The sequence below is a fragment of the Rattus norvegicus genome, chromosome 1, assembly GCF_021556685.1.
Source record: "Rattus norvegicus strain SHRSP/BbbUtx chromosome 1, alternate assembly SHRSP_T2T, whole genome shotgun sequence".
Lineage (NCBI taxonomy): Eukaryota > Metazoa > Chordata > Mammalia > Rodentia > Muridae > Rattus > Rattus norvegicus.
In genome coordinates, this window is record NC_141534.1 from 126549201 (window position 1) to 126570801 (window position 21601).

Here is a 21601-nt window from a genome sequence, read left to right on the forward strand (position 1 = left end):
ATAGCAGCCTTATTTATAGTAGCCATAATCTGAAAAATAACCAGATGCCCTTCAACAGAGGAATGGATACAGAAAATGTGGTACATCTACATAATGGATTACTACTCAGTTATCAAAAACAATGACTTCATGGAATTCATAGGCAAATGGATGGAACTAGAAAATATCATTCTGAGCAACTTAACCCAATCACACAAAAATACCACACATTCTATGCACTCAATGGTAAATGAATATTACTCCATAAGCTTGTATTACTCAAGATACAATCCACAGACCACATGAATCTCAAGAAGGATGAACAAAGTGTGAATGCTTCAGTCCTTCTTAAATGGGGGATCAAAAATATCCATAGGAAGATATATGGAAACAAAATTTGGAGCAGAGACTGAAGAAATGGTCATTCACATCCTCCTTCACCTGGGGATTCAGCCCATATACATACACCCACCAAACCCAGTCAGTATTCCTAATGCCAAGTAGTGCATGCTGACAGGAACCTGATACAGCTATCTCCTGAGATGCCATGTCTGCCAGAACATGACAAATGAAGAACCAAATACTAGCGTCAAACAGTTGAACTGAGAATGGGGTCCCCATTTGAAGAGTTGGAGAAAGGATTGAAGGAGCTGAAGGGGATTGCTTCCCCTTAAAAACAATAATGCCAACCAACCAGAGCTCCCAATGACTAAACCACTACACAAAGAAGACACATGAATAGACCAATGGCTCCAGCTCCATATGTAGCAAAGGACACCCATTTGGGCACCAATGGGAGGGGAAGCCCTTAGTCCTGCCAAGGCTGGAACCCACATTGTAGGGGAATGTCAGGTCAGGGATCCTGGAAAGGTTCTGTGGTTGGGGATTGGGAATACTTTCATAGAAGAATGGGAACTGCAGATGGAATAGCGGGTTCATGGAAGGGAAACCAAGAAAGGGGATAACATTTGAAATGTAAATAAAAATTACCAATAAAAATGAAGAAGAACATGCTATTTAAGGAGTCAGACTATCTACTAAAAATCTTTTTTTTTTGTTTTTTTTTTGTTTTTTTTTTCATTTTCCAACAACAATAACTGGTTAAATATTTTATTAAAATGACAGGTCTAGATTTTAAATCTTTTTTTTTATTAACTTGAGTATTTCTTATATACATTTCGAGTGTTATTCCCTTTCCTGGTTTCTGGGCAAACATCCCCCTCCCCCCTCCCCTTCCTTATGGGTGTTCCCCTCCCAACCCTCCCCCCATTGCCGCCCTCCCCCCAACAATCTAGTTCACTGGGGGTTCAGTCTTAGCAGGACCCAGGGCTTCCCCTTCCACTGGTGCTCTTACTAGGATATGCATTGCTACCTATGGGGTCAGAGTCCAGGGTCAGTCCATGTATAGTCTTTAGGTAGTGGCTTAGTCCCTGGAAGCTCTGGTTGCTTGGCATTGTTGTACTTTTGGGGTCTCGAGCCCCTTCAAGCTCTTCCAGTTCTTTCTCTGATTCCTTCAATAGGGGACCTATTCTCAGTTCAGTGGTTTGCTGCTGGCATTCGCCTCTGTATTTGCTGTATTCTGGCTGTGTCTCTCAGGAGAGATCTACATCCGGCTCCTGTCGGTCTGCACTTCTTTGCTTCATCCATCTTGTCTAATTGGGTGGCTGTATATGTATGGGCCACATGTGGGGCAGGCTCTGAATGGGTGTTCCTTCAGTCTCTGTTTTAATCTTTGCCTCTCCCTTCCCTGCCAAGGGTATTCTTTTTCCTCATTTAAAGAAGGAGTGAAGCATTCACATTTTGATCATCCGTCTTGAGTTTCGTTTGTTCTAGGGATCTAGGGTAATTCAAGCATTTGGGCTAATAGCCACTTATCAATGAGTGCATACCATGTATGTCTTTCTGTGATTGGGTTAGCTCACTCAGGATGATATTTTCCAGTTCCATAAAAATCTTATAAAAATTGTTTTGCAGTCAATGAATATTTCTGCAAAATATCTTATGCATTAAACCTCAGCTACACTGTATCTGAGATAGAAGCAATATCAGAGAAGTGTCTAAGGGAAGAATGGAGGGAGGAAGTAGAAGGCAAATATCCGAGTATACTAATATTTAAGAAGTGAATAGTATACATGACATATTTAAATACATTGTAATTGAAGTAGTATTTACTCTCCCAGCTAATTTCCCAACAATTAGAAAGAGAACACTATCAAGGTTCTCTCTAGAAACTCAAAAAGCATTTTTACCTTTCTTTCTACTGGAGCATGTGAGTTTGGATCAATGGCTGCACCAACAGTCTTTCCTAATCAAGGATGTTTGCTGTATTGTGAATCCTCTGATAGAGCCATCCCTACCCACATAATCACTAGTGTCCTATATATTCCAGCCTTTCAAAGGCCACATTATCATAAGCTAGAACTATATAAGACAAGTTGTCTCAAATTTTTATTTTTGTTGTGTTACTCTATGTTTTCTCAAAACATCTAGATGGGTTTTCTCTCTCCATTTGTTCCACAGTAAGAAGTGACTCTCTGGGCAAAAATTTTTATGGGTTAATATTTTTCTGTATTTTACCTAATTCCTATGTTAATTTATTTATGTCTAATTATCTATAAAATATGTCATTGATGAAGACAAATATCTATACAGCAGCTTGTCAATTTCTTCTCTCTTGAAATTACCTTTGTACATAAATGATATTTTTCCTCTATGTCACACCACAATAACATGATGCTTTTCTCAGGTTCCATATTTAGAGTCTTAAGCTCTGATCTTTCAGGTCTAATAATTACATAAATCCCGTCCTTGGGTTTCTCTCTGGGCTTTGGTTAATGAGTTTTCAGATTAAAAACACACACTGCCTTTATATTTGTAATATGCCTTAAGCAGCACAAGATCTAGGAATATACTTAACCTACATGCTATTAGAATCTACTCTGCTGTCAATAATCCTGAGTTATTACTTACTATTTTCTGTGTTCCAACTGTGCCTCTCTTAACTAGAGTCAGTCAGTCCTCAAGATCATGATATTATTGCTCACTTAAGCCATGGAGGCTTCTTCTTCCTCCTCCTAACCAAAAGCTCATTTCTCTCTCCTCCATCTAACTTCTTGTTTCTTTTCTACTCTGATCCCAAGCCTGCAAAAAGTAAACCCCAGCTTAGTTCTCTTGCCAAGCTATTGGTTTTGTATAATCTTTACCCATCATAAATCACTTGGGTTCAAAGTCATTCAGCATCTATGTGCAATATCTTTTCTGTGGGACACCAAGTCTTGGGGGCCCAAATAACCATTAGAATATAAGCATCATTATGTCACCCAAATACATCTTTCCCATTTTTTTCCAAATCTTGGTTCAATTCTATATTTGTCCACCTAGATATGTTAATAAATATTAAACACCTTCATTCCTGAACTTTTATCTTTTTCAGTGGCATATCATTTTTTAAGCAGTGACAGCCATGTTGTCTCAGGTAGCTACCAATGATATTTCTTCCCAGATATGTGACTCTAAGGACTGATAGTAAACGTGTATTAATTAGTTATAGAACTATGCACAATGGTAAAAATGTTCCCTAACTGTGATTTAATATATAGATATCCTCTGCCCTCTTGGCCTCACAATTAGTGGCATGTCTTACGAGCCTAAATATTCCTGTCATGCTCCTACAATTACTAATCTTAACTTAAATTTGAGGAACAATCATGTGAACATTTTCCAATCAAAGTAAACTCCCTCATTCAACAATGATTCAGTTGAATGTCTCATTTCCCACTTCAAGTACAGCATCAATTCTCTTGGAAAATTCATTCTTGGTTTTGTAATTATCACAAAATTATCCTGAGCTCTGGTAAATAAATTTACTTTTCAAGGTGAAAGACATAAATAAAGTCTCTTACAGAACTTAATGGCAAACCAATTTAAAATTTCAACAAAATTTTCTCTGAGGTACAAATGAGGTTCGTAGGCTTATTTACAAAGCAATGGAAATGAGCTATTTGCGAGGTCATTATAGCTTTAGCATGAAAACTCCATTAGAATATATTTTCCCGAGTAGAGATAAGGCTCTTTTAGTTGCATTTATAGAAACTATCTCCAGTATTACTTTCTGAATACTAAATGCTACACTTCTTGGAGACAATGTTGTTTTAGGGAAGACTTACATATAATAGATGAGAATATGAAGCTGGACACTCAGATAACCATCTCGTAACACTGAGTAATCTTCTATATGGGAATAAAAATAGTAAATGTCCAAGGTGGTTGATCTTTCATGAGCTGCCAAAGATAAACTCCCCAAGGTGTTAGTGTTATGGCTTAGATAAAAGGGCTGTGTATGAAAGTCACTTGCAGAAGTCCTGGGGGAAATTCTAAGAGTTACTAGTTGAAATGTAGGATTTTTCCTCCCACATATTTGTATTTAGTCCTCATCATATTCCTGTATGTATATCAGAAAAGCAGATAAGAGGGCTTTCTGAGAGACAATGTGTACATTTAAATCATCAAACTTGTGTCCAGGCACATGATATAGAAAAAGATAACACAATCTAATTACATGCAGCTCATGGTTCCTTTCGAATTTAGTCATCAAGTTTTCACCAATACTATGCCTGGATTCGAGCCATTGCTATTTGCTTGCAATTCTCAAGAGTTCAAAATAAATTTCCGTTAATATCAAAATCTCCTATTACATTTTAGTGCACAAACACAAGTCCAAAGTTTCAAGATTAGATCAGGATTTACCTGAAATGACATCAGTCACTTTAAAGAAAACTTCTACAGTGACATGTTTACTGAGTGTGTATGTCTAAACTGCAGGGAGAAGTGATAGTTCCTTTAATCATAAAAATAAAAAGTTTCATCTATGGCATGACTTCCAGACATTTTCATGGATTCTCTATTCATGTATGATATCTGTGATTTCTCATCCCTGGAGAGACCCTTATTATACCTACTAGAATAGTGACAAAAGTTAAGGATAAAATTTAAAGTAAAAACATAGTGTGAAAAGCAGGAGAAAAGTGAATAATTTAAGAGGTAATCATTTTGTAAAATAAATTTTTAACAATTTTCATTATATCCATAAAATTATTAACATTTTTAATTTTAATATATCCATATTCTTAATCATTCTATGTGTTTATGTAAATTGTGTTGGGCTGCATTTGTGTCAGTATGAAAGCAGCATTTCTTTTTGTCTCTCAGGTGCAATTAATATTATTAAGATATTTTGTTCAATACTAATATATGAATAATTTATGTCTAGACAAGTCTATTTTACTCCAATAATTGTTCTGAATAGTTCACCAAAGATTTCTATCTTCAAAAACAACAGAGTTCTACTCTGGAGCCAAGATGTGTTGTAGGGACTGTACACTGAAATGCTGCAGCCAGTGAAGATGAGAGCCAGTTCACCTGCTTTCATGCTCCTAAGGTAATCTCTTGTCATCTTAGCTCCTTTTTTGAGTACAAAAGCAAAAGTGAAGCAAATCATGAAAATTAAGAAATGAAAACATGAAATCAGTAGATATGGAATATAGTAATAACATGAGTATAGAAACAAATGGAGAGGAATGATTTACCTAATACTACATTTAACCAATCAATATCAGATATTTCTTCACTGGAGACTATGACTTTTTTCACAAATATTAATGTAAGTGACCCATTTAAAAACAAACAAACCAACAAAAAAACAGATTGATTATTGCCTTCACTAGAATGGACATGTTATGCCATAAGTATTTTGGTTTTAGGTAAAATCCTTATACCTTTATTAAACCTGGTGGGAGATACACACTTGTAATGTTTCCGATCATGTTAGGCAACAATTTTGCAATACACAATAAAGTTTCTAAGGCTTCTACTCCAACCTTGGTTTTACAGTCAATTTCAACTAATTTTCCATGCTTTGTTATTCAGATGCACATTCATTTCTCCTAAATGAGTCCCCATCTCTAATAAATCCCTGTTTTGTTTTCTGTTAGACAAAAGCAAAAAGAATACATACAATGGACAGAAAAATAATAAAAATTGCTGTTACAACCTTATAGTTAACTAAATAGTTACCAAGACAATAGAGATGATAAACTTAGTAAGGGCATTGACAAGAAACTTTTCTATTCTGAGCAAATATAAGTTCAAAACTAATGAGATACAAACATTAAATATAAGCCAGGTATTATACAGCATGATTGATTCAACCTATTAGCATAAATTGTTCCTTCCATAAAAATAGATAAAATTAATTGAAATTGAGGCTCCGAAATTATGCACAAAACACAAAATTTAATTTATAAAATTACCACAGAACATACAAGTCCCACAGGATGTTATCTAATAATCACAATAAAAATGTTATGTGAGACTAAAGAATAATTATGACAAAGCAATATATCTAAACTGCAATACATATTGGGCTCATGAAACATTGGTGGTGGCTGGAAACCTTAGTAATTTGAGATTGAAAGTTAAAAAAAAGAAATTTTTGTATGGTAAGATTTTCATTAGAGTATATGCAAACTCTTTGCTTTGACTGTCCCTAAAGAATGAAATATGCAGATATATAAGTATGAACATAGAACTATGTTTGCTCCCAACAATAGCAATGTAACTTGATGTTAAAATTAGGATTGAAATGTAAAGTAAAACATCTGAGACCTTTTGATTAGACTAAAGATGATAAAAGAGGAGAATTGCTATGTTTGGGTTTTACTACTCTCGGGGGCACTGGCAGACTGGGCAAGTTGATGTCAGTAAATGTTCAAGATAGTCTCATGGTGATAAGTGAGAACTGCTGCCCTGATATAAAAAATCTTTACAATTCAGATCCCCCAATGAAGATTAAGAAGCAACAGGTCAGACCCTGAAGAATGGCATAATATGTGATCCTTGCTGAGGAAGCAGCACTCCTAAGACCTGAATGATAGATCTTAAAACTAAAGCAATGACAGAAGCAATAACAAATACCTAACACAACAAACAGGAGCAGTTTCATTTAGAGCAGGAATGTGGAGAATCATAGCAATTACCTGACCACGCTGACTCTTTCTTTTCATTTTCATCTACAGGTTTCCAGAGCACACCTCGTTCTCCAAGAAGCAGTTTTTTGTCAATCTCCAGCCAGAGACTGGTACGAGCTGGGGGCTAGACACCAACCAGGAGGATTACTGGAAATTTTTCATGTGATTTTTTTATGTGGATGATTCGGACTGGCTGTGCATACGTAGGAAAATAGGGAAAAGGTTTGGGACCAATCAGGGGAGAGATCTCAAAAATGATATAGAAGGCAAAAGCTTGTTGTTACCATGGAGATTTTTCAATCAAAGCTCCTCCATTTTATTCTCCCTCCTCCATGCCTGCTGCATCAGGAATGAAAACAAAGATGAAATACTAGGAGAAAGACTGAAAAAATCATGTAGTTGTTCTTTCTTTTCTGGCTCTAATTAAAAGCAGAGAAAGATGTCCTGTAATGCCTGTGCTTCTGAGCCTGTATCTGGCTAATGGTACCTATAATGAAGCCTCCTTTTGTGTCTAAGGACTGCTGCTTGTAATCATGTCCTTTCAAATGCACTCCAGAGCTGAACCTTGCTCATATCCCTGTGCCAATATCCTGAGGTGTTATGCTTATTTGGAAATGTATCACACTAGTCCATATATTTATGCACATACAAAAAATGCACTTGAATTATCTAAAGACATACTTGTGTCCATTTCCCTAAATCTAGTTATCACAAAATACACCGCCTCTTAAATTATAATAATGGTAAAGAAATATTAAGGTAAGTTTATTTTAGAAGAAATCCAAAATCTAAACAAAATACAATAATTTATTTGTGTGTGGATACATGTGTGTTTTCTATTCAGAGAAGCATATTGGTATGGTGTTTATTTAAGAACTTACAGAATCAGATCTCTCCTGAGAGACACAGCCTGAATACAGCAAATACAGAGGCAAATGCAAGCAGCAAACCACTGAACTGAGAACAGGACCCCCATTAAAGGAATCAGAAAAAGAACTGGAAGAGCTTGAAGGGGCTCGAGACTCCATATGAACAACAATGCCAAGCAACCAGAGCTTCCAGTGACTAAGCCACTACCCAAAGACTATACATGGACTGACCCTGGACTCTGACCTCATAGGTAGCAATGAGTATTCTAGTAAGATCACCAGTGGAAGGGGAAGCCCTTGGTCCTGCTAAGACTGAGCCCCCAGTGAACCTGATTGTTGGGGGGAGGGCGGCAATGGGGGGAGGATGGGGAGGGGAATACCCATAAAGAAGGAGAGGGGGTGTTAGAGGGATGTTGGCCCAGAAACTGGGAAAGGGAATAACATTCGAAATTTAAATAAGAAATTCTCAAGTTAATAATAAAAAAAAACTTACAGAATCGTTATTGAGAGGCAAGTATGAGAACTTAAGCAACAGAAACCAAGAATGGCATCATCAGAATCCTGGTCTTCAGTAACAACAAAAACAACAGAAATCCCACATACACATGGAAGCTGAACTACTCAATCTATTTACTCAAAGATAACTTGGTCAAGGAAGAAATAAAGAAAGAAATTAAAGACTTTTAGAAATTAATATAAAGAAGGCATGACATACCCAAATTTATGGGATACAATGAAAGCAGTGCTATGAGGAAAACTCATAGCTTTGAGTAAAAACAAATTAAAGAGAGCATACACTAACAGTTTGACAGCACACCTGAGAGCTCTAGAATAAAAAGAAGAAAATTCATCCAACAGGAGTAGATAGCATGAAATAATTAAACTGCTAGCTGAAATCAACCAAGTAGAAATAAAAGGAACTATGCAAAGAACCAACAAAACCAGGTGCTAGTTCTTTGAGAAAATCAACAAGATAAATAAACCCTTAGCCAGCCTAACCAGAGGGCAGAGACTATATACAAATAAATGAAATAAAAAATGAAAAGTGATACATAACAACAGAAACTGAGATAATTAAAAAAAATCAACAGATACTACTACATAAGCCTATATTCAACAAAACTGGAAAATCTGGAGAAAACGGACAATTTTGTAGACTGATACTAAGTACCAAATTTAAATCAGGATCAGATATACCATCTAAACAGTTCCATAAAAACTAAGGAAATAGAAGTATTCATTAAAATTCTCCTAACCAAAATAAGCCCAGGATCAGATATATGTTTAGTACAAAATTCTATCAGAACAATTTGCAAATTCATTTTCAAACTCTTCTCAACAATAAATGAACTTCTGGGGTAATCACCTCCTGTCCCTGACTTCAGGCTGTATTACAGAGCAACTTTAATAAACATTGGGTGGTATTGGTACATAGACATTCAGGTAGATCTATGGACTAGAATTGAAGACACAGAAATAAACCCACACACCTGTGGTCACTTGATCTTTAACAAAGGAGCTAAAACTCTATATTGGAAAAAAAGTACAGCCTTTTCAACTAATGGTGCTGTTTCAACTGGAGGGTAGTATATAGAAGAATGCAAAATTGACCCATTTTTCTCCTTAAGAAAGTTCAAGTACAAGTGGATCAATGACCTCCACATAAAACAAGACACACTGATACTAATAAAAGATAACATGTGGAAGATCCTACAACACATAGGCAAAGGGCAAAATTCCTAAACAGAATACCAATGACATATGTTATAAGATCAAGAAATGACACATGGAACCTCTTCAAATTGCAAAGCTTCTGTAAGGCTAAGGACACTGTCATTAGAATTAAAAGACAACCAACAGATTGGGAAAAGGTTGTTCCCCATCATATATCTGATAGAGGGCTAATATCTAATATTTAAATGAATCAAGAAATTAGACTCCAGAGAATCAAATAATCCTATTAAAAATGGGGCACAGAGCTAAACAAAGTATTCTCAACTGAGGAATATCAAATGGCTGAGAAGTACCTGAAGAAATGTTCAACATCCGAGGTCACCAGGGAATTACAAATCAAAACAACCTTGAGAAACCACCTCACAGTGGTTAGAATGGTTAACATTAAAACTCAGGTGACAGTAGATGCTGGTGAGAATGTGGAGAAATAGGAACAGTCCTCCATTGTTGGTTGGATTGCAAGCTGGTACAATCACTCTGGAAATCATTCTGGTGGTTTCTTGGAAAATTGGACATAGTGATACATAAGGTCCAAGCTATACAATTCCTGGGCATACACACAAAAATGCTCCAATGTATAATAAGAGCACATTCTCCCCTACGTTCACAGTAGCCTTATTTATAATAACCAGAAGCTGGAAATAATCCAGATGTCCTTCAATAGAGGAATGGATACAACAACGTAGTAAATTTACACATTGGAGTACTATTCAGTTATTAAATCAATGACTATATGAAATTCATAGGCAAATGGATGGAAGTCAAAAATATGCTGATTGAGTTAATCCAAAAGAACAAAAATGGTATGCACTAACTGATAAATGGATATTATACCAAAAGTTTGGAATACTTCAGAAAAAATTCACAGATTATATGAAGTCCAAGAGGGAAGACAAATATGGATGCTTCATTCCTTCCTAGATAAAAGAGCAAATACTCACTACTCATGGGTAGAATTGCCGGGACAAATAGTGGAGCCGACAATGAGAATAAGTGGAAAAAGCACAGAGACTGTCCAACCTGGGGATCAATTTCATATGAAGTCACCAAACCCAGGCACTATTTCTGATGCCCAGAAGTGGTGTCTTCTGATAGGCTCTGGAGAGTCGTTCTGATACAGAAGATGATGTTTTCAGCTAACCATTGTACTAAACAAGAGGACCCAAAATGGAGGAAGTATAGAAAAGTCTGAAGGAGCAAAGACGTTTTCAACACCATAAAAGAACAATATCAACCAATAAAAGCTCACTAGAGCTCCCAGGGACTAAATCACCAACCAATTAGTACACATGGAGGGAAAAATGACTTCAGTCCCATATGTGGCAAAGGATGGCATAGTCAGCATCAATAGGAGGAAAAGCCTTGGGTCATGTGAAGGATCGTTTTTCCAATGTAAGATAGCCACAGGGTATTGAGGTTGAAGTGGGTGTGTGGGAATGGGAGCATCCTCATAGAAGCAAAAGTAGAGTGGAGGGGCTATGGGAGAGCGAGGAATGGGGATAATATTTGAAATGTAAATACATAAAACATAGAAGAAAAATAAAATTAAAAAACAGAAAAGAAACACAGAAGCCTCGCTTATACACTGTCACAAGGGAACCAACATTCTGACAAAGTACAGACCAGACTTGCACTGGATACTTCTCCAATGGCATTTTCCAATTATCTCCAAATTTCCTCCCTTTGAGAAACATTAATTTACATTTAAAGATTCAAATTTATACCACTGTTGTTATTTTCCATTCCTTAAGGTTTATTGGTTGTAATGACTGAGAATTTATAATACTTTGAAATAATACAACTCCAAAATACTATGGATAGAATATAATTATTCAATTATTACTCAAAGATAACTCATGTTATTGTTAAGAATTATTTTACTCTCTTCTACGAAATCCCTCATTCTATTGAAGTCCTCGTGGTTCAGATCTTTTCCAACACAACCCTCTTAAGTGGTATGGCCCTTATTCCTCCCATTCCTTCAAACTCTGTTTTCATGCTTCTTTTTGTTGGTTTTGTCTTGTTTTGTTTTGTTTTGTATTAATTGCATGGTGCTCACATTATATCACAGAATGTGAGGGAATTTCTGATAAAATATGATATTCTAAATATGATAAATATGTAGAATAAAATAATTCTACATATTTCACATGCCAGGTAAGTTTATGAACTAATAAGGAAAAGGTCTACCTGGAAATTCTCTGAAACAGTATGATTTCAAACTGTACTTATAACCACAAAATTTTTTATCTGTCACCTTCAGCAAAATTATTAATTTTATAGCACTAAGACCTGATTATTGCACATGTTAAATTGCAGATAACTTACAGTCATCTGTTTAACTTTGACTGATAAGTCAACAAAATACACCTTATTGCAAGATTTAAACAATATTGCAGAATATGGGCAGATAGATTATAATATCCAACAGAATAGAAAAATGGCTTTGTGCAAACTGTCTTTTGTTTAGCATGCCCAATCTGCACAATGAAAACTGTGTTTGCCTAAGAGAAGTTAACAAAATATCATCACAATCCATATATTAATGTGTACAGGGAAAACCCAGGGACCTCTACTTAGAGTACAGTGTTTCAGACACCTAAAGAAATATGAAATTAGGAGATAAACTTCTATATAGAAGAGTACTCCAGTTTCAATCTAAGACAAAATGGTCATCACTAAAATCACACATTCATGTGACTAACACTATATACTGATAACATTTAATTTATGTCTCAAAAATAAAATTATGTTTATAAGTAATATTTAAATATAACAATTAGTGAACATGGCATGGAATTTAATGAGATCCAGGAAAATATGTGGGATGGGTTACAGGACAGAATATTATATTAAAATTATATGAAATTTTCAAAACTTTAAAAATAATTCAAAAATATTTTTGCAGTAGCAGAGATACAAAGAATATCTGACTTCCATTTAACATTTGCAAAACAAATCTATGTAGAATTTCACCAATGTTCTCTCTGGGGAACAAATGAGTTTATTAAGTTAACCTATAAAACATAGGCAATGGGTAATTTTATTGTACTCTGTATCTTGTGACCCGAAGTTTGTGGCACTCCCATAGGTTCACTAATGAGATCAACATTTTGTGATTTCCTTGGCTAACATACTCTAATCTTTTCCTAAGGTGACATGAAGTTTAGATTTGAGTTGCATGGAAATAATAGAACATATTGATGCACAAATTCATTCACAATAACATCCATCCACAATAACATTACCATGTAAAACTAGAGGGAGAAAATTCCAAAAGTCCTCACTCATAGAGAAAAAAATATGCAAGCAAACATTCCCTACTAAGCAGAATCAATAGTCTTTAGGGATTCAACACAAGAGAGAAGATTCAATCCAAAACTAGTTCGTAACACACACACACACACACACACACACACAAATGCACACAGACACACTTATATAAGTGTGTCTGTGTGTGTGTGTATTTGAGTGTGTGTTAAAAATCTAGAATGATTTATCCTGGCTTATTATTATATAAGGTGGAGACAGAGAGATAAGGAAAGAGAGAGAGAGAAAGAGAGAGAGAGAGAGAGAGAGAGAAAGAGAGAGAGATACACACACAAACACACACACAAACACACACATAAACAGAAATATGTATTTGTATACATACACATGAACCTTGACAACACAAACCACTGGGTTTATAGAGGTAATGATTTTGACAGTATGTGGAATGGGCATGAGATGAACTGGAAGGGAAAAACTAGAATTGAAATAATGAATCTAGAGTGTTTGTTTATGAAAAATGTAAATTACTTATGTTCATATAAGTGTATTTTTAAAATCTCACATAAATGATATGCATATAAAAAGGCAATGTTTATGGTAAACATAGAGTTATCTAAATGTCACTTTACACACAGTGGAAAAATAATGAGTGTTAAAAGTTATCCTTAACTTGTATTTCTTTATATTATGGAATAATGAGAGTCACAGGTTCTTTAATCTTTTAATTCTGTTTTGTTTGTTCCATCCTTTCATATAGTAAAACATTCTGAGTGAAAGCAAAGGAGTAGCTTCAGAGGACATTTTAAAATATGTGTGTGAAACTAAATAAAGAAAATATTTCCATTTCTAGATTTGGCTTCCTTCTGATATAAATTGGTATAAGACTATTTGATATATACGTAAGTGCAAGTGGATAAAGGACCTCAGCATAAATCCAGATACACTGAATATAATAAAAGCAATATTGACTGGGTTCGGTCCCCAGCTCCGAAAAAAAGAACCAAAAAAAAAAAAAGCAATATTGAGAAAGAGCCTCCAACTCATTGGCACAGGGGTTAATTTCCTAAGCAAAACTCCAATGACTCAGGCTCAATGATCAAGAATAGATAAATGAGACATCTGGAAACCGGATATCTTCTGTAAGGCAAATGACATGGCCAAAAGACATATCAGCAACCCACTCGTTGGGAAAAATAAACTTGACTAACCACACATCTGATAGAGAGCTAATGTCCAAAATATATAAAGAACTCAAAAAGCTAACCACCAAGAAATCAAACAACCCAATCAAAAATGGGGTATAGAACTAAACGGAGAATTCACAACAGAGGAATTTCAAATGGCTGAGAAGCATTTAAACAAATATTCAAGTCCTTGGTTATCAGGAAAATGCAAATAAAAACGACCCTGAGATTCCACCATACACCAATCAGAATGGCTAAGATCAAAATCTCAGGTGACAGAACATGTTGGCCAGGATATGAAGAAAGTAGAATTGCAAACTGGTAAAACCACTCTGGAAATCCATGTGGAGATTCTTCAAAAAATTGTAAATACTTCTACCTGAAAACACAGCCTTACCACTCTTGAGCATAGGCCCAAAATATTCCCCATCATGCCATAAGGACATGTGTTTCACTATATTCATAGCAGCCTTATTTGTGATATCTAGAAGGTAGAAACAACCCCGATTTCCCACAACAGAAAAATGGATACAGAAACAGAAAAATCGATACAGAAAATGGGGTTCATTTATACAGTGGAATACTACTCAACTGTTAACAACAAGAACATCATGTGTTTAGCAGGCAAATGGATGATACTATATGGTATCATAGTGAGTGAGCTAACTTAGACCCAAAAGTACGTGCATGGTATATCTTCACTAATAAGTGATTATTGGTTTAAAAAATACGAAATACACATGAAAAAATCCACACAATTCAAGAATTCTATCTAGCCAATAGGCCCAAGTGAGGATGCCACAATCCGAGTTGGGAGGGAAAATAAAACAATAAAAGGAGGAGGAGAAAGATAGGTGGGAGCTTGCTGGAAAAGAGGACAGAGAGAGAAAGTAGGAAAATGATCTGGCATTGGTGTGGGGGGAACGGAAACCGTAAGGGACCCAAAACAATGGAAACATGTGATCTCTGCAAGTAGGAGGTTGGGGGAACCTTCTAGAATGTGCCAGAGACGTGAGCAGTGAGAAACTGTCAAAATTCAAAGAAAGTGACCTTCAGTGGGAAGAGGGAACTTGTAGAGTTCACATCTAGTAGAAAAATAGGTCATCAAGTAGAGGGATGGGGTTGCCCTCCAAATGTCAAAAACATGGTGAACACATAATTGTTCCTGTAAAAAAGAACTGCAGGGACAAAAAAAAAAAAAACAACCTCAAGGAAAGGAAGTCCAGTGACATGTCCAAATTGGGAACCAGCTCAGCGGAAGGCTCCAAGGTCTGACACTAATAGAAATGCTATGGTGTGCTTATAAACAGGGTCCTAGCATGACCTAGCATGAATGCCTTCAGAATGATGCGAAAAGCAGTGAAATAAGTCCCAAGTGGTTATTTACACAAAAAATGCACAGAAGATTGTGATTCCTGTGGTTGAATTAGTTTAAAGCTGGAAAAAGCTGAGAGGGAAAGTGACCCCGTAGGAAAACCAGCAGGCTCAAATAACAAGGACCCCTCAGAATGTCATAGATACTGAGCCACCAATGACGCAGCACACACTAGCCGATATGAGGCCCCAAAACATATACAGCAGAGGTCTTCCGGGTCTTGACTCAGTCAGAGAAGATGCACCTCACCCTAGAGAGACTTGGGGCCCCAGTGAGTTGAGAGTTCTCATCAGTAGCAGGTGGGAACATCCTCTTTAGAAGACAGTGGGCATGTGTGGGATATGGAACAGACAGACAGTTGGCCATGAGGGGATAAAGTCTGGACTGAAAGAAAAAGATAATAATAATAAAAAACAATAAAAAGGCATTTGCTTTTATTAAGTGGCATCTGCTGTATCACAGGTACTTGCCACCTCATATTCACTATAAATATTATTTAACTTCTTTCCACTTTGGGCCATACCTTGCAACAGGGACAAACAGCATAGAAATCATTATTCATTCCTACTTTCTGACTCCCTTACTATTCTATACAGGTCTCCAAGTCATATAAGAAGCACATCAGATGCACACATGTTCAAAGAAATAATAATGATAGACTAGCAACCTTTACCAAGAAGTAAACTGAACCCCTCCAAGAAATACTTTGAAAATAGCAACAATCGGTTTCTATATGCCTGGGAATGAAAGCAGACATATACATTCCCTATTGTTTTTATAAGAAGATGTTGTCTGCCTACAGACAGTACTGTATTTTCTCGTGATTTTACACAAGAGAAACAACTCAAAGAATATTAGGACAAATGTTTATCTATTTGCCTATCTGAGGTTCAAATTTTTTCTTCCTACAATAACTCCATGAAAATATTTTGTCATATCTACAAAGAGCTGGAGGACAAAAGGGGAAAATTTCAGGTTATTGTGGCCCATTTCCTTCCCCTATATCTTATTCTACATGTAATTTGATAGCTATCCTGCCAAGAGGGTAAAGCCATTGTGTAATTTTTGTCATATGCAGTGGTCAGAATAAAGAGTAGAATTTCTAAATTTACAAATGATACAAAACACTACCATATTCTCTTTTACTACTGTAGTCTTTCTTTGACTATTTAAACTGTAATTTCATCGGGGGTCCTTATCTCTGGTCCAGAGTAGCTACAATTAAATGAGGGTATTTTATTATACTTTCCTTGAAATATTAGCTTGTCTATTGAAACCATTGGAACTCAGAAATAAATCCAACTTAATAACTTTGACGTCCAAAATGACGTTCCTCTCACAGTTTTACTGTACCTTATTTCATATTTATTGGCAAATTTATTTTCCATGATTAATAATGCATTTCAGTTCACAGAATCAAAACTCAGATTTTAGAAAAAAATGACAGTTAAGTTTCACCTTGATGATGGATTGCTTAAATATCAGTGGGATGACCTGATAAAATCTGGCAAAAAGAATCATCTTGAGTTCATTTTAAGAAATGCACACATTGTGGTCTATATTCTCCCTGGTTCTAAACAACTAATCATTCAAATTCTTCCAGTGTTAATCAGTTGTGAAAATATTTTCACCTAGAGATTCAAATCTACAGTCAACCAATTATTTGTCAGGTTATGTGGGAAAGGAGAACACTCGCTCACTGTTGTTGTGATAGAAAAGTGGTTCAATTAAGTTAGAAATCAGTAATCAAAGATATCAAAAATCAAAATATAAATACCATGTGCAACAGTTATATCACCCATTCTTATATGTCCAAAGTTACTCAACAGCATTCTGAATGGTTACTTCCTTCAGTACGTTTACTAATTTTATATTTACAATACACAGGAAATAGAAACAACCTAACTGTACTTCCATTGGTGAAAATATGATAAAAATAGCGTAAGTATACAATGTGAAAATTTATGGAAAGTAATATTTTATAATAGACAGAATTAGAAAAGTTAATAGCGAGTATGGTAATCTAGACCATCAGTGATAGATGCCAAGTGTTTTGTATCATTGGAGACTCCTGGGTCCAACTCTTTATATCAGCACACCTACATAAGGATAAATGCAGAAACAATACAATTAAAAAGGGGCCATTACCTAGTTGAAGAATAGAAAGAATTAGAGTAGAGCATACTACGTTTCAAGTGTTCTGATGGAGTTAATGGAAGAAAAAAGGACTTTATTTACAAATATAAAATTAATAAATTTAGATTGAAAATGGAAAACACCATAATATCAACTTTCTAGCTAAAAATCCCTATAATGCTTAAACACTATTGTACATATAATCACATATTCATAAAATGAAAATTCTCTTCCTGATCTGAAAAATTCTTCTTAAAAGGCCCATAGATTATCTAACAAGTAAATTCAGAAATCCACAATAAATTAAAACACTGTGTGGAATATTGTCAGCAGATAGTTTGATAAAATATCTCCTATATAGAAATCTCAGGAGTTATTGCCAATGAAAGACAGGAAAGATGGTAAAATCTGGGATATCAGGCCATTTGCTATAAAAATTATATCCTCTAGAAATGCCAGTAATCACACTAAAAACAGTTGATTTTCAAAGTGTTTCAAGCACTTAAATAATGCCGACAGCAAAATATAGTTGCCAAAAGAAAAACAGCCGACTGGTTTTCCAATATGAAATGATTAGCCCAAAACCATACATTCATAACGTTATACAAAATTAATGAGCTGTGTTTATGTATTTAATAATAAACCTGTACATACACACAGATATATGTATATAATATTTAAATGATAAAAGAATGTATTTGATAAGGAGCAAAAATAAAATATGGGAGGGTAGGAGAGAGAAATGGAAAATAAATCTATAGTATAATCTCAAAAACAGGAAAAAATTAAAAACTCTTTTCTACAAAATAGATGTAAATTCAATGTCTTCCCCTCACACATCTCACATTCGAACAACAAATGAATGAGGATATGATGTACATGGAGAAAAGCCTGAAGAAAAGAAGGTCCAGCAATAGGCCCAAAGTGGAATCCAGCACAAAGGGAGGCTCCAAGACCTGACACCATTACTAGGGCTATATGGCCCTCACAAAAAGGGACCTATTATGACTATTATGACTGCCCCACAAAAGATCCAACAAGGAGCTGAAAAAATCAGAAGCAGATATGTGCACCCAACCAATGAACAGAAGCTACTGATCCCTCAGGTTTAATTAAGGAAAAGCTGGAGGAAGGTGAGGAGGAGGGCATCTGCGTAGAAAGAACAGCAGTCTCAACTAACCTGGACCCCTGAGATCTCTCAGAAAATGAATGACGAAACAGGCAGCATATACGTGCTGAAATAAGGCCCCCAACATATATAGTATTCTCCTTGTCCTGTATATTCTAGCCTCTTAAAAGGCTACACTTAGTAAGCGTAGATTTCCACACAATACATGTTTTGAAAATATGGATACCAGTGTGAGGATCCTTTGCCCTTTCTTGTCATTTAATGAGGGGATGTAAACTTAAATTTCAACACCAGCTAGGGTATCTATTTACCAGGTGGCACAGATGATTGACCTAAATGGTTCTCATTTGCTTTAGAATAGAGGAATAAACAGTACCGTCTATTCCTCTATCCCTTCCTTTTCAGCTCCTTTTCTCAAGGTTTTCTGAGCATTAAATATTGTTAAATAAAATACAGATAATTTTCACACTACAGTGGTTTACTGAACATGAAGCACATTTTTCATAGTACTGTATCTGGAATATCCTTATTGAAAGTCTCTTGGATTTTTTTTAGTACAAGGTAATGTGAAGCAAAAGTAGAAAATTAAGAAACAGACACTTGAACTAATACACAAGTTATATTGAAATAGCTTATGAGAATAAACACATATGTATGGGATTTACCTGGTACTACACTTAACCAATAAAAGGTGTTTCTTCACTGGAGAATAAGACATATTTTCCACAAGTATTAGTGTAAATGTCCCATTAAAATAAACATATAGATTCTTGCCTCCACCAGAATGGATGTTTAACCCAATAAGAAATTTATTTTTATGTAAAACCCTCAGAACTTTTTTGAACTTGGTGGCAGATATATATTGACTGGCACTTCTAACTTTAAAGCATGCAAGATTCAAAATTGATGTGTATTTGAGCTTAGTGATGCCTTAGTTGTACCAATAGAGGATATGTGAACTATCTCCCATAGTGTGCAGAGTTTTTATTAGTCCTATAGTTACATATTCAAGCAATCAATTTCCTGAGAAACAGAATCTTCCTTTACATTCAGTCAAAAAAACTATCAAATAAATTTGATAAACAATTTTATTCATTTAGAACCATTCCTCCAAGAAATCTGAGGTGAAAATTTCTATGAAGGCAAACCATTTCTTTCACTGCCATTCACAATTTAAAGCACTAGGCCTCACCACTTATCTGCTTTTATGTCTGTGTACGTTCTAAAATAGCAAGTGAAGGCTATTGTAATTTTCTCCAGTTACTTCATTAAGCATCTCTTGTACAATACAAATAAATCAATCAAATATTCAGCTACTACTTCTGCCTTTACACATTTTTTACAAATCATCCATGATTAGTTATTCAGATGCACATTCATTTGTCTTCAGTAAGAACCCCAAATCAGATACATCCTCAAAGTTTTGCTTTATGTTAAGCACGTAGAAGCAAAAATACAGGAGACAGACACAATAAGACCAATTACTGAGCCAGAACTCTACAGTTAACTATGTAGTTATATACTATGACTCATGGAAACTGTGTGGTGGCTGAAAATCTTAAAATGTTGAGTCTCAAAATCAAAAACAACAACAAAAAATTTGTTCTGTTAAGCATTTTCATTGGTGTATATGAAAACTCTTTGTGTTAACTGTACTTAAAGAATGAAGTATGATATATGCAGATATGTCAGTATGAATATAGAACTATTTTTTCTCCAACAATAAAAGCATAAACCTGCTGTTAGATTTTGGATTGAAATACAATGTAAAATAGCTGATACCTTTGATAGCAGCTGAATGAAAACAGAAGAGTATTGCAGTGTTTGGGTGTGAATACTCTCAGAGGACATCAGTATACTAGGTAAGATGATGTCAGAAAATGTTCCAGAAAGTCTCATGGTGCCAAGTGTGAACTGCTCTCCTGATATAAAATATCATTTACAGACTGAATCCACCAAAGTAGAATAAGAATCAACAGGTCTTCTGTATCTGTCAAATACTGAAGTCTTACCTACTACATCATCTTTGCAGATGAAGCAGAACACCAAGGCTCAGGCCTGAGTGATAGATCTTAAAACTGAAGCAGTGCCCAGAAGCAATAACTGACACCTAGTACAGCACACAGGAACAGTTTCATTCAGAGCATAAATGTGAAGAATCATAGCAACTTACCTGACCACGCTGATTTTTTCTTTTCATTTTCATCTGCAGGTTTCCAGAGCAATCCTCCTTCTCCAAGAAGCAGCTTGTTGTCAATCAATAGCAAGAGCCTGTTACAAGCTGAAAGCTAGACGTCAACCAGGAGCACACTGGAAAAAAATTCATGTGAATAGATTTCTTTTGATGTGTTTGACTCTGATTGGCTCAGTATATGTAGGAAAATAGAGAAAATGTTTGAATCCAATCAGGAGAGAGATCTCAAAAACGATAAAGAAGCAAAAGCCTGTTGTTACCATGGAGATTTTTTCATCACAGCTCCTCCATCTTTTCTCCCCCCTCCCTGGGTGTTGCATCAGGAATAAAAATAAAGAGGATGATACGATAAAAAATAAAGAGGATATACGATGAAAGAACAATACATTATGTAGTTATTCTTTGATTCCTGACTCCAATTAAAAAAACATATTCATTGATTTCTGACTCTAATTAAAAACATAGAAAGCTGTCCAGTAACACCTGTGCCTTTTAGCCTGTATCTGGCTAATATTGCCTATAACTTGTGTCTGGGGACTGCTGCTTGTAACCATGGGCTGTCAAAGGCTGAATAATTTTAATCTTCCTGTGCCAGTATCTTGAGAATCTATGCTTATTTGAAAAGGTATCACACTAGTTTATATATGTGTGCACATTACAACTTGCCAACAATCCACTTGAATTACCTAAGGTCATATTTGTG

The 21601-nt window shown here is 35.5% G+C and overlaps 1 protein-coding gene across 1 annotated transcript in view; it reads right to left on the reverse strand.

The window, feature by feature from the left end:
* The window catches only part of LOC102555470 (uncharacterized), a 38025-nt gene extending 17020 nt beyond the window's left edge, over positions 1–21005 (reverse strand). The window contains exon 1 of the mRNA XM_087601039.1: positions 20878–21005. Coding sequence (XP_087457165.1) covers positions 20878–20910 — 33 coding nt within the window. The 5' untranslated portion in view covers positions 20911–21005. The remainder of the gene's footprint in view (positions 1–20877) is intronic.
* Positions 21006–21601: the final 596 nt, after the last annotated feature.